Genomic DNA, 13,807 nt, shown 5'->3' on the forward strand with positions numbered 1-13,807 from the left:
TGTGTTCCTTCTTCCCAGCAGGTGTTACTGATCTGTTGTTGTTGCTGTTTTCTCCTCTTTCCGGCCCTGTTGAGGCAGATGGCCGCCCTTCCTGAGTCTGGTTCTTCCTACCGTTAAAGGGGAGTTTTTCCTTCCCACCATTCCCCGGTGTTTGCTCAGGATGGTGGATTTTATCGAAAAAGGTTTTGATGCTATCTGTTGGTTTCCTTAGTGAAGCAACCATTATTATTGTTGTTTTATTGGTTTTGCATTAATTAAACTAATTTGGAATGAAAATTGTGTTAAAATCCCTTGAGCATTTGTCATGATTAGGTGCTATATTAATAAAGCTGAACTGAACTGAATAAGACAACAGAGATACAACAGAACGATGATCCACTCCAAACCATCAAATCTACAGGATAACTGAAGAAGAAAAAAAATCAAGGTTTTGGAACGGCAACATTAAAGCTCAGCCCTTAACCCATTGGCATGGCCTTAACGTAGCTGGTGCATAAGATAATACCTGAATAACCTCAGTGAAATGCAGCAATTTTGTAAAAAAGAAAGGGCCACAATTAATCCACCCTGAGGAGATAGAACGATACATTCAAACAAGAAACATTTACTTCAAGTCAATGATTACTAATCAAGTCTTTGACATTAAAGGTGGATCTCAAACCCTTGAATCATGAAGATAGTTAATAATGTGTTTTTTCTCTTTCTGGCAAATTTTTGGATAAATTCGCAAAGGGACAGTGAATAAAATTCACTGTCTCTTTACGAATTTAAGTTATATGTTGTTATTTGTGTGAGGCGAGACAAGACAGGGCAATTTATTTGTAGAGCACATTTGATACACAACGGCAACTCAGTGTGCATTCAAAGACATTTCATGAAAAAAAAAAATAACAGAAATTTTGATAAAATACATAATAAAATCACAAAAAAACATTTGGACAGAAAAAAAAATAAATATATATATATATATATATATATTAAACAGAGCTTAGAATAGATAACATATTTCTTACCTATTTTCAATTTAAGTTTAAGTGCAAATAGGTCATATTAGAACTCTGGCAGCAGCATTTTGGATGAATTGAAGTTGTCTCGTCATTTTTTTCTTTCTTGGAAAGACCTGACAGAAGAGCGTTGGAGTAGTGAAGTCTGCTGGAGATGAAACCATGGATGAGCTTTTCTAAATCTGCTCTGGACATCAGATCTCTGACTCTTGATATTTGTTTGAGGTGATAAGACGCAGTTTTAGTCACAGCCTTGATGTGGCTGCTGAAGTTCAGGTCTGAGTCCATTAAAACTTCAAGATTTCTAACTTGGGTTTTTATCTTGAGCACTCTGGATTCAAGATGAGCAGCGACTTATTTTCTTTACATTTTGTTACCAAAGAGAACTATTTCTGTCTTGCCTTGATTTAACTGAAAGACGCTACTTGCATGCTACAAGCACTGACAGAGAGAGCCTATTGGACCACAGTCATTTGGTGAAAGACAAAAGAAATCTCCATAGCTGTGATAAGCAAAATTGTTAATATGTATGATCTGACCAAGGGGAAACATGTAGAAGTTGAATAAAAGTGGTCCAAGAATTGACCTTTGAGGAACTCCACGGGTCATGGGAATAAATTCATATGTATTCTCACCCATGGAAACAAAAAGCTCCTGTCTTTGAGATAAGATCTGAACCTACTGAGAACTGGACCTGACAAGCCCGCCCAGTTTTTTAGTTTTCCAGAAGGATCTTATGATCTACAGTATTAAAGGCTGAACTTAGATCCAGCAGGACAGAGATTTAATTTCCAGAATACTAGGACTCACTATGATCAGAATATTTCTATCATCTTTTGTAACAGAAAATATAGGATTTAGGAAGTCACAACTATAGCTTTTTGTGGAAAATTAATTTAGAGCATGATGAGATATTAGTTTGGTTTGTTTTTGTCGAAGAAAAAAGTCTGTTTAAAGCATTTTGCTTGTGGTCTGTCTATACCGTGACACTGTCTTATACTGTATATCAAACAAATGCAATAGGGTCAATGACGTGACTTGAGATTTGATGAAAAACAGATTTTATTTTCAAATCAAAAAAGGTTTAAATGGATAAAAAAATACCATATATATATATGGACTACCTGTCCCACATATGGACTCACTTGAATTGTACAAAAAATACTAGTTATTTGGGATTTTGTTGTTGTTTTAAGCGTCAAAATGTCATGTGGTGCGACCGTCCGACCATGACTCTTTTTTTTAAAACTTATTTGAAATCATTCTAAATGTATTTAAATCAATCTTCTGCCCTTTTTGGCATGATTTACGAAATGTCTTGTAGTGTATAAGATTGTAACACATTTGTATTTATATTTCCATCATAATATACAAACAAAGTTTGACTGATGACGTCCATTTTATGAAATATCATGTATATCAAATATCAAATATCACCATTAAAAAAACAACCATTTTTGTATAATAATGAAAACTTGTAAAAAGAAAAAAGATGTCAAGATGTTATGGAAATTAATTTATTTTAATATGAATCATGGTTGCACCACATGACCTTTTTTAAGTCTATAGTGCCAATTCATCTTGACAAAAAACTCTGAAATCATTTAATTAAAATTTTTTATATGAATTTATGTGTACACAACATTCTTAATGTTTGAAATACTGCAATTGATATTCTTTTTTTTTTATATTTTAAAATTGACCTGTTGAAAATCCTTATTCGTCATTAACCCAATATCACATTTGACACACTCTGGCATTGCCATGATCTGAAGAGACACTTGGTTGAAGAGCAAGAAGCTTGGCCTTAGTACTGAATCTGGGTTGTACAATAGCAACTATATTAAGGGCTAAACTTGTTGCATAATCAGCCAGGATAATCTAAACCCGATTCTGGTAAAGGATGAGAGGCATCGCAGGTGCACCTTGAAATACTGGCATGTAGAGTAAGAAAAATAAATATCTGGGTAATCAGTCGAGGACTTTAATGGTTATTTCTAATTAAATGTGCAATAGTGTAATTCAGGCAGAGGTTGATGTTGAAACAGGTGTTGCTACGCAAATGCACATTAAGGACTGAAACTGAAGTCCCTCAACCTTCTGACTGATTGATCTAATGATGTATATACTGTACATATTTTTCATTATGTTACAAGCAGAAGTAGCTTTCTTTCGTGCTACCTGGGAGTGAAAAGTCAGCGAGAAAGTCATTCCCTTGTGAAGCTAGGATCAGCAGAAGCTTACTAAGTAAAGCTCCTGCTTGAAATAGCTGTGAAGTATACAGAGAAAGGGGGGGAGCCTGTTTCTGCTGGGAGAGATAGCTCAGATAAACCTATACAATGACTCTCTCAAGAGTACTGACTGTCAGTAAACCCCCCACCCTCAGGTGGTCCTTGAGTTGGTGAAGCGACAACAAGAATTCAATTGAAAAATGTTTTGAGGAAAAAGATTTCATCGTGAAACAAAGTTTGGCGCTTTATTTAACCATGGGTAAAGTGATTAATCTTCCACAGTGGTCTCCAGCCAATAAATTAAATGTAGTTTTCTGGGGTCAAAACTGTTCAGACAAGTCAAGATAGAGCTATGACCCTAAACTCTGTAGCAGCTCTGACACACAGTGAAATCTACAAATGGAGGTAAAGGTTCAGTGGCATGTCAGTCCTGTCTGATACACTGATGGTTGTCCTAAATGACAATCACAGTAGTGGATCGCTAAAACTATCAGTATGCAAGTTAAACATCAGATTTTTTTTTTTTTATAGCATGTTTAAATTTAGTTTTTGGGTAAAGTGAAGGTTATCGCCTCTGATTCATAGAAACAAGCTTCAAATCCCGGCTGGGATTTGTCTGTGTGGACTTTTCTAGACTGACTGTATTAAGAGTTGGCATGTTTGATCGTCTCTGCGTTGGCCCAGTGACAGACTGTTGACCAGACCAGGCTGTATGCTGCCTGGTGCCCTCTGACAGCTGGAAGATGGTGCAGGCACCAACATAACAACAACGGCAGTAATTCATGGCTGCAAATCCAGGAAAATCTGGCCAACCAATATCAAACATCATCCACTGCTGGGAAGTGTTTTTTGTCAGCTGGATGCTAAAAAGCGGGCACCATAGCAGCTTGGTGGTTAGCAGCGTTGCCTCACATCTAGAGGGTCACTGGCTCTAATCCCAGTTGGGGCCTTTCTGCTTAAAGTTTGCATGTTCTTCCTGTGTTGGGTGGGTTTACTCCACATACTCTGTTTTCCTTCCACAGTCCGGAAACATGCATGTTTGGTTGATTGCAAACTTGAAATGGATAATTGGAGCTTATGTCAACCTACACCTTCCAGGGTGTAGGTTACCCCATCCTTTACCTGAAGATTGCCAGGAACGGCTCCAACAGACCCCTATGACCCTGAAACCGAGGATAGATAATGGAAGATAATGAACATTTTACCCATTTGACACCACAGATGGGTACGTAATGTAGACAGCCAGATATGCTTCTGTATGTGAGATGGTTGCCACTGCCCACACAAACCTCCCGTCAAGTCCAGTTTATGAAGAAATGCAAAAGCTTGAGAGGCCTGCCATGTCCCCCCCACTGATAAGCTATGATGTAATAATCACCAGAACAAATGATCGACTAACTCTTGAATTTAGAGTTGTTTCTTTTAACTAATACTAAGATCATGTGACACATTCTAACAAATAGCTGTAAACAGAAGTTTTGTAAAGATTTTTACTTAAACATTTCAGCCATGAACAGCCAGGATAACCTCCAGCAGACCCCGGTTACCCTGAATGGGATTGAACCAGGTACCCTGTAGGCGAGAGAATGGATGGACAGATTATATCGGTGTTATGAATTATAACTCCCCTGAATGTGTGTAGACTAAGCTGCTTTTATAACACTCGGAGTGCAGTCTCTTGCTTAATCACGCTATCCGTTTCTTGTGAGTCATTACATTTAGTCTCCTACCTCTGCCACGGCATCCACTCTAATGCTCTTTCCTAGCTTCCTGGTTGCTGCTGTATGACGTCAGCCAGTAAAGCCACATGGTAATTTTGTGAGTGACTATTTTCCCCAGTTAGTTTTTTCCAATAGAGGGGATTAATCAATTACATTATGCAAAATTGAGGACTGATATTTTAATATGGGGAGGGGGACTTGATGTTATTCATGTTACATATTCATTGTATATTAATACTTTTATTCCATATTTTCTACCATCATTTGTGTATGGACTAATTTGTCAATACCTATGTTTTTTTTTAATGTTACTGAGTCTACAGAGAGCTCAATAAATTGATATCATAGATGGATTGGTTTTTAAAACTGGAACCTGCTCATCAAGGGCCCAACAATGTCAATTCAATACTGATTTTCAGCCCCTTAACGTTGCACGTACTTGCACATATATGTGGAAGAAGTGTTTCTCTTTAGAAGTTCCCTGTGTAAGTTACTTTATCAAGAAGGTGGCTGATATTAAGGGGAAAACAGTCATTTTACAGATAAAGTGCATTAACACAGCATTGATGATCATAATATCAGTAATTGGGATGGGTAGTTGAACACCTTTAATTGCTTTTATTTGATCCTACCTTTTACTTCCTCTCCATACTACAAAACTAGAGGCCAAACACAACTCCAGAATCTCAGAAGAGAAAATCTTCTGAAGGATTACTGCTGACCAGGAGCCCAAAAAAACTCAAACCAAAGGAGAAAGGGCTTAATTTTTTTTATATTTATTGATATTTATTTTCCTTGAATAGCAGTGAATGTCAAGTCAGATTCTGCTTAGAAAAAAACACATAAAAACAAGTACATCCTATTATCCTTGTAGGTCCTAGTGTATCACAATTGACTTGTTTGCTCAGTATTCAATCACAAGGTGGGTTTTCACTGCATCATCTAGCATAAACCCCAAAGTGTTGGCCTTTGACAGCTGGGGGGGCTCCAACAGTGATGAGTGGTCATTATTCCACTCACTTGTCTTAGGTGTACAGTATTAAGTGTCAAAAATAAATAGTCAAATTGTAAATCCTTATTTTGGCTGTGATGAGCATCTGCTTGTTTCCTGCCGAGGTCATCTATGCAACATGAACAACTGCTTTTTCATGCTCGGATGAGAATGCCTGCCTATTGATGTGTTGATGTAATGAGCCTGATGGGCTATAAAATGAGGTGAAGGCAGTAAATACTACTGCAAAAAAGGTTACTGCAGCTGTGCAATTGCTGTTTTTCTCTAATGTGTTTTTGGTCAATTATATTTTTTCATTCTTAATTCAATGAATATTTGGACATTTCTTGAAATTCATAACAAAGCAGATTAAGAATCACAGAATTCCTCAGAACCTGTAGTATAATGTACTTGTGTGAAAAGCAATACAATGCTCTTATTAAACTGCGGTCAGAGACGTCTTCTGTAATGGGACCACTAGAGGGCGCCAACGCTAGTCATTTTTACATTTTGTACATTGTGGTTGGAAGTCCAGGGGCAGGACTGCTTAGATCTTTGTATGCATCATTAACAATAAGGTAATTAATGATAATGATTTGGCAACATTTTATTTGGAGACATGACAGAGCTCAAATGTAAAAAAAAAAAAAAAAAGCTTAAGCAAGGCCATCTTTACGTCACAGCAACAGAAAGCTGTCGGTTCCAAACAAATACAGCAGGACTGATGGAAAAATACAAGTTGAGAGAGAATTAACATAAAGTGGTATCCACAAGTGATTTAAAAAAACATTCAAAGGATTTTACAAATCTGATACGCACAAATTTGCACATTTACTTATTGATATACATTTAATAGACTCAAAGGCTTCATCTTATTTTGTCTCTAAAGAGAAGCTGTGCAGATACAAGCCCTTTCCATCACCTGGCGACCTTCAGAGCAGCTCAGTGAGCGCTACCTGGATAAACAGCTTCTTATCTCACTTAAGAAGATGATGATCATGATGATACTCTGTATCCTGCAACATTTGGTGCAGATTGTTTAGCCAAAAGTAGCATCTGCACTGCATTACCTTTCACCACAGAGAAGAAATGACCGTGGATCCCCTGGATATACGAGAGCCAGGTTTCCAGAAACAGTATAATAGTACGAGAGCCAGGTTTCCAGAAACAGTATAATAGTTTTTGAAAATAAGAATAAGTTTTTGAAGAAATAAGATGCTAGAAAGGACCATTATTTATCAGAGTTGTGAAAACAGTTGATCTCCACCGTCCACACACATATCAAGTTACTGATGGTCCAAGTCTTAGATGTCAGAAATCCTGCTCCCATTGACATAAATTACCCTTTAATCTCCTCCATGTGCCCTCTTGAACAAAATCAAATGTATTCCTCAAGAATTCAGTTACCTTTCCCCTCAAAATAAGTGCCTTTTTCATGCCAACTTCAAACTTAATTCTGTTTTCAGAACTTGGACTTCTTGCCATAGTTGTCCACCACCTCAGGCGTGATGCTTTCGTCTTCCTCCACCTCCTCCGTCACTTTTTTACCGACCAGTTGGAAGATGTCTTCGGCTGTAACACCCATGGGCTCGGCCACCTTCACCCCCAGCATATCCAGAGTCAGGACTGTTCCTTTGGGGATCTTTACCTTGGCAACTACCGACTTGCCCAACTGGAGGCAGGTGGGAAAACAATGGAGGGGAGAGATCATTTAAGCTAAAATGTTCTCAATCTGATCACTGAGACATTTTTATGGAATTTCCAGCAAACTGACCTTGTCGTGGCACGGCTTCTCGCAGGGCAGCATCTGCTTGATGCCGCTTCCCAGGGCTTTCTCCACCAGTCGAATGGACCGAACCAGCTCAGTCAGTTCAGAGGGCTCCAGGGAAGCTGCGTGGTCACTTCCTTTCCACGTTTTGTCCAGGGTTACGTGACGCTCGATAAGCTTCGCTCCCAGAGCTACAGCTGCCACTGAAATGTTGATTCCAGACTCATGGCCAGAATACCCGATGGGAATGTCAGGAAATTCCTTCTGGTATTCCTGCAGGTTACAATTAAATTAGTTATTATTAAAGAACAGCGTGTATCATAGGATCCATGACAAAAAAAAAAATGTAAAAAAAATTATAAATACGGTAAGTCAACTGCTTTGCTTGATGAACTGTCATGTTTGTATCACTAGATACAAGATACTAGAAGGAACTACTTACTATTAAAAAAGCAGAACTGTCATATTACAACCATAAAAGCCACATACAGGATTGTCTCAGAAAATTAGAATATTATGATAAAGTTTTTTATTTTCTGTAATGCAATTAAAGAAAAAAACAAAAATGTCATACATTCTGGATTCATTACAAATCAACTGAAATATTGCAAGCCTTTTATTATTTTAATATTGCTGATCATGACTTACAGTTTAAGATTCCCAGGATATTCAAATTTTTTGAGATAGGATATTTGAGTTTTCTTAAACTGTAAACCATGATCAGCAATATTAAAATAATAAAAGGCTTGCAATATTTCAGTTGATTTGTAATGAATCCAGAATGTATGACATTTTTGTTTTCGTAATTGCATTACAGAAAATCACAAAATTTAGAGGATGAGGTTTGGTAATTGGCTGTGGATTTCCAGTATACAGTGACTTTTTAACCATACCGAGGTTCAACAATATATTTTACATTGTATTTCTCAATTAGTTATTCACACAAACAACGTCCAACATAGCGCCTCTACACACAGCCAGTCTATGTAATATACCGGCTTGTAATATAAAGCTTTTTCATTTAAGATTCAAAAGGCTGCTTACAAATATTAGCCGTCACAGAATACCTTCTTTGGAGATTCTGGTCTAAGTGTAGTTTCTTCTTTAATCAACAATAATTCATCATTTGTTCTCCTGTGACAAATTTCCATTTTTTTTTTTAAAGGCTTTGTGCAGCAAGAATGGGTTACATGCAGATACATACGTTTATATTTCAATTAATGAATTACTTTAAACAGGATTTTTACAGTTACAGTTAGTTACTCTTCCATTCGTTTCAAATTGATTTCAAACTTTGTCTTTTTTTTTAAAGATTTTTTTGGGCTCTATTGGCCCTTTATTCAAGTTGCAGACAGGGAGGGGGTAGAGAGAGGGAATGAGCATGACATGCAGCAAAGGTGCGCAGGCTGGGATTTTAACCTGCGACCACTGCAGGAGGACTGTAGCCTCAGTATATGAGCCGTAAGTACAATTAATTCTGCTGTGCATCATGTAATAATAGGATAGCCCTTGTAAAACAGATATATACACATACATTCACAAATGCATTCAAACTTTAATGAAATGGAGCAAATAAAATAAAGTGTATAACTGAAGAAAAGCATTGCACACACAATGTAATATCATTGTGAATAGGCACAATATAGCCGTACTATTCTGAAAAGCAGGGAGTCGGGAGTAAGTTTTGTGAGAGTTCAGTTCAGTGATGGCCCTTGGACAAAATAAATACGGTAGATAAATAAATAAAAGTTTTTCTTAGGTCTGAAGGTTTGCATTTCTATTGCTCTGTAGCACTTTCTAGATGGGAGAGGAGAGAAAAGCTTGTCAGAGAAGTATGTGATGCTTCAGGATAGCAGTTAGTCTGGTGCACTTATAACTCATGCGTTGACATGTTGATAGCATTGGAGGTGGTGGATATCTTCAACTTGCCCACTAGATGGCAGTAGTTACTACACACTGTTCACATAAAGGCATAAACAGCAACTCTGTAATCAGGTGAGATGCTTTTAACTAAAACTGTCCCTTTATTTCTCTTGAATGGACAGACGCCGCACTTTCGTAGACATCTTTACCTCTCAAAGTGCTTTCTAGTACAATAAGTTACATCAATTCCTGGTTAAACTATTTTTTTCAACCAATTCTAAAATCATTATATTTCATGTCTCTTAATGGTCACACCTCATCTGTAGTCCAAGTTTAAGGTAAATATAAAACACATTTGAACATAAACCATTTGATAAACTTGTATGTTTAAGTATCCCTAAGTAACAATAAGTGTGCAGATCATATTTTATAATTCCACTGTTACTTGTAGCAGTAAACATTCACAAACAGTTCCTTTAATTTTGTACGACGGAGTATTAGGGCCAAACTAAGACAAAAAAAATTGGAAATTACGAGAATAAAGTCATAATATAATGAGAATAAAGTCGTAAAATTACGAGAATAAAGTCGTAATGTTGCGAGAATAAAGTCGTAATAGAATAAAGTCGTAATATTATGAGGATAAAGTCGTAATATTACAAGAATAAAGTCGTAAAATTACGAGAATAAAGTCGTAACATTACGAGAATAAAGTCGTAATGTTGCGAGAATAAAGTCGTAATATTACGAGAATAAAGTCGTAATGTTGCGAGAATAAAGTCGTAAAATTATGAGAATATAATTTATGAGACCTCTAACAGGAAGAGCTTCTTCTCCCTGTGTTAAAATGAGGAATATTGAGCATCTTGTGAAGTTCTATTTATATATTTATAATATATTACGACTTTATTCTCGTAATATTATGACTTTATTCTCGTAATTTTACGACTTTATTCTCGTAATTTTACGACTTTATTCTCATTACATTATGACTTTATTCTCGTAATTTCCTTTTTTTGTTTTTTTGTTTGGCCCTAATACTCCGTCGTAATTTTGGCTATTGATGCATAATATGTATTAATATAAACAAGTTAATTAATCATAATTAATTAATATGAATTAATTGTGTGAAAACTGAATTTGACAGAGATGTTCCTGAAGAAACACAAGAAGACAGATACAGAGATCGACCAGTCAACTATTTAGTGAACCAACCAGAAAACCCCATGGAAACTCCACACAGCCACAACTCACCCACCTTTTCTGATGTGCTGTGAACAAAATACAGAAATTTCCACAGCATTCGCTTTTGCTTCATCTCCAGAGTTTAATAAAAGTAATACTGTATTCACCGTGATCACTTTGAGGTTGACATCTTCAGACTCCAACGGGTAGGCGCTCGTGCACTGCAGGATCATAAAGTTTTCATTGTGCTCTTTCACCGTTTTGTAAACCCGACGCATTGTCTCCATAGACTGCATCCCACTAGAGACCACCATGGGACGACCTGACGCAGACGAGAGGGGAACAGCCTCATGAACACTGGGGGCACACTAATGTCGTGCACTTTTTGAGATTAAGCAATTCATTTTCACCTTTCTTGGCAGTTTTCTCCAGATAGGGAAAATTGTTGGTGTCTCCAGAGCCCACTTTGAAGAAAGGCACATTGATCTCATGGAGAAACTCCACTGCCATCTAATAGAGTGTTAAAAAGTCGCAGTCACACTTCTCAGCCTTTAAGCAAAACAAAGCAAACATAACTTGGTTTATTCATGTGTTTCTGTATTACCTCGTCCATCCCTGATGCTGTGAAGAAGATCCCCACCTCTGCAGCGTACTTCTGCAGCTCCTTGTACTGCTCGTGGCTGAACTCTAGATGGCGCTTGTGCTCTCCATAAGTCTTCCCCCAAGAGTTTTTGGAGGTGTATGGACGCTCCAGTGCTCGTTTGTTGAATTTGTACTCCAACTCACTTTTCTGGAATTTGGCACAATCTGCACCACAGTCCTGCGAAGACAGACATAATAAAATAAAATAAAATCCAGGTGCTAGGCATAACAAAACATGTCTATCAAAGATAGAGATGATAGGAAGAAGCCAGTGAATACCTCAGACATTACTACTGCTCGGGGAAACAAAATAGAAGTAGTATCCAGTTATAAATATCTTGGTATCTGGCTTGATGACTGCCTTTCTTTTAAATTGCAGGTAAATAATCTTCTTAAAAAACTGAGGCTAAAGATAATAGGGTTTTACTTCAGAAACAAGGCATGTTTCTCCTTTGAAGCCAGAAGGAGACTGGTCTCTGTGACATTTTTACCAATTTTGGATTATGGTGATCTATTGTATATGAATGCTCCTGCATATGTTAGACACTGTGTATCATAGTGCACTGAGATTTGTTACAAAGTGTAAACCCCTAACCCATCATTGCATTGTGTACTCCAAGGCTGCTTACCTTCACTGACATGGCTTAGTCATTGGTACTTGTTCATATACAAAGCTATATTAGGTAAACTTCCATTTTACATTTGTTCTCTGATCAATTTGAAAGCCATCAGTAGTTATAGCCTGAGATCAAATGATGCTATCCTGCTGTCCGTATCAAGTACAAGGACCAATCTAGGGAAGAAAGCCTTCAGCTGTTCTGCCCCACTTGCTTGGAATAGCCGCAAAAAAGACCTGAAGCAAAACACATCCATGTCATTGTCTGATTTTAAAGCCCTTACAAATGCATTTTTTATTATAATTTGATATAGGTCTTTTTTTCATTTTTTTGGTTCAAATGTTGAGACAGGAGGAAGCCTTAAAAAAAAAAAATCTGTCAAGTTGTTAATGAGAAACAGGGGTGGGATTAAATACATTTTCTTCTTCCCACTCCCTTTCGAGTGTTGACGAATTAAATTGTATTTTGAACCTGCACCTGATAAACCTGATAAAAGGTATTTGTTTAATTTTATGTTGCACGCAGGTCACTTATGTTATGTTTATTGCTCGAAATAAATATGAATTGAATTGCATTTTTAAATGACTCTGTTGGTACATGTCACTGTCCTTAAGTATAGTCATTTATTTACTGGCACTGTTTTGTGATGTATTTTGCATTGTCCTTCTATTTCTGTTGTTAATTTGTTGTTTTGTCTGTAACTTTTAAAGCTGACATTTTTGGCCAGGTCTCCCTTGAAAAAGATAAATCCTCGATCTCAATGGGACTAACCTGGTAAAATAAAAGGTACAATTAAAAAAAAAAAATAGATAAAGCATCAAAAGGTGTCAATCAATTGCAAAATTGAAGACCAACATGACATGAAATAAAACATATTTCCTACATGATGATCCTTGTAATGCTGAGTCTGTGAGTGTAGCTACAGCCATAATGGTTGAAATGAAGTTCAAGTGTGTAAACTCTTAAAAACACGCCCACATAAATATGATTAATAGAGCCAGGTGAGGTAAATCAATGGTAAAGTGGTCAGTCTTTAAAATTAATTCAAGCAAATACACCGTGCTCTTTGAGGTTGCATGGGTAGTTTTAGATGAGATGGATATATGTGGAAGTTAACCATGTGCGCAGATTTTACCTTTGCCATCTTGATCATCTTCTTGGCGATGTCAATGTCTCCTTGGTGATTCTGTCCAATTTCAGCTATGATGAAGCACGGGTGGCTCCCTCCGATCATGCGACCAGGACACAGCTCGAACTTCAAAGGCATTTTGATGTCGGAGATGGAAATAAACTCAAACGATGAAAAGCAATTAGTTGGCAAACAAATGAACGGAGGGAACAGCGGTTAGGTAGGAATGCGAGAGACGTTTACCCGGAGACATTAACGTGTTGCACATCCCGGATGTTGGAACACTTCCGCCTTTGTAGTTCGACGTGTCTATCGCTGCGCTGCTGGCGCTGCCAAACGCACCTTATTTTATTTTAGTTTATTTTGAATACTGTACAATTACTGTTATAGTAATTTCAGAATTAGACTATAACATCTGCAGCGGCCGGTACTGCACCCCAATTTGTTGTTTGCATATCCTAAAGAAAAATACACTTCATAACATAAATATACTTCGAAAAGTAAAACAAATTTTACATTTAATGAGAAAAATAATGATAGAAAATGAAATGAAATATTTCAAGGGGCTTTTGCAGTATAGAATAAATTAGATTTGCCCCTTCTTGTAACTTGCATTTCTCACGGAAGTGTTCTTGGTCTTCCAGACAAAACCCCTG

At 37.1% G+C, this 13,807-nt stretch overlaps 1 protein-coding gene across 1 annotated transcript; it reads right to left on the bottom strand.

Moving 5' to 3' along the window:
• Positions 1–7,104: 7,104 nt before the first annotated feature.
• On the bottom strand, positions 7,105–13,412 carry nansa (N-acetylneuraminic acid synthase a). Its single transcript, XM_061721988.1, has 6 exons — positions 13,158–13,412; positions 11,368–11,583; positions 11,174–11,273; positions 10,931–11,085; positions 7,722–7,988; positions 7,105–7,619 (listed from the first exon to the last, which is right to left on the bottom strand). Exons 1-6 carry the CDS (start codon positions 13,287–13,289, stop codon positions 7,410–7,412), a joined length of 1,080 nt encoding a protein of 359 aa, XP_061577972.1. The 5' UTR covers positions 13,290–13,412; the 3' UTR covers positions 7,105–7,409.
• Between the last annotated feature and the right edge of the window lie 395 nt (positions 13,413–13,807).

Source organism: Cololabis saira, chromosome 1, assembly GCF_033807715.1.
Source record: "Cololabis saira isolate AMF1-May2022 chromosome 1, fColSai1.1, whole genome shotgun sequence".
Lineage (NCBI taxonomy): Eukaryota > Metazoa > Chordata > Actinopteri > Beloniformes > Belonidae > Cololabis > Cololabis saira.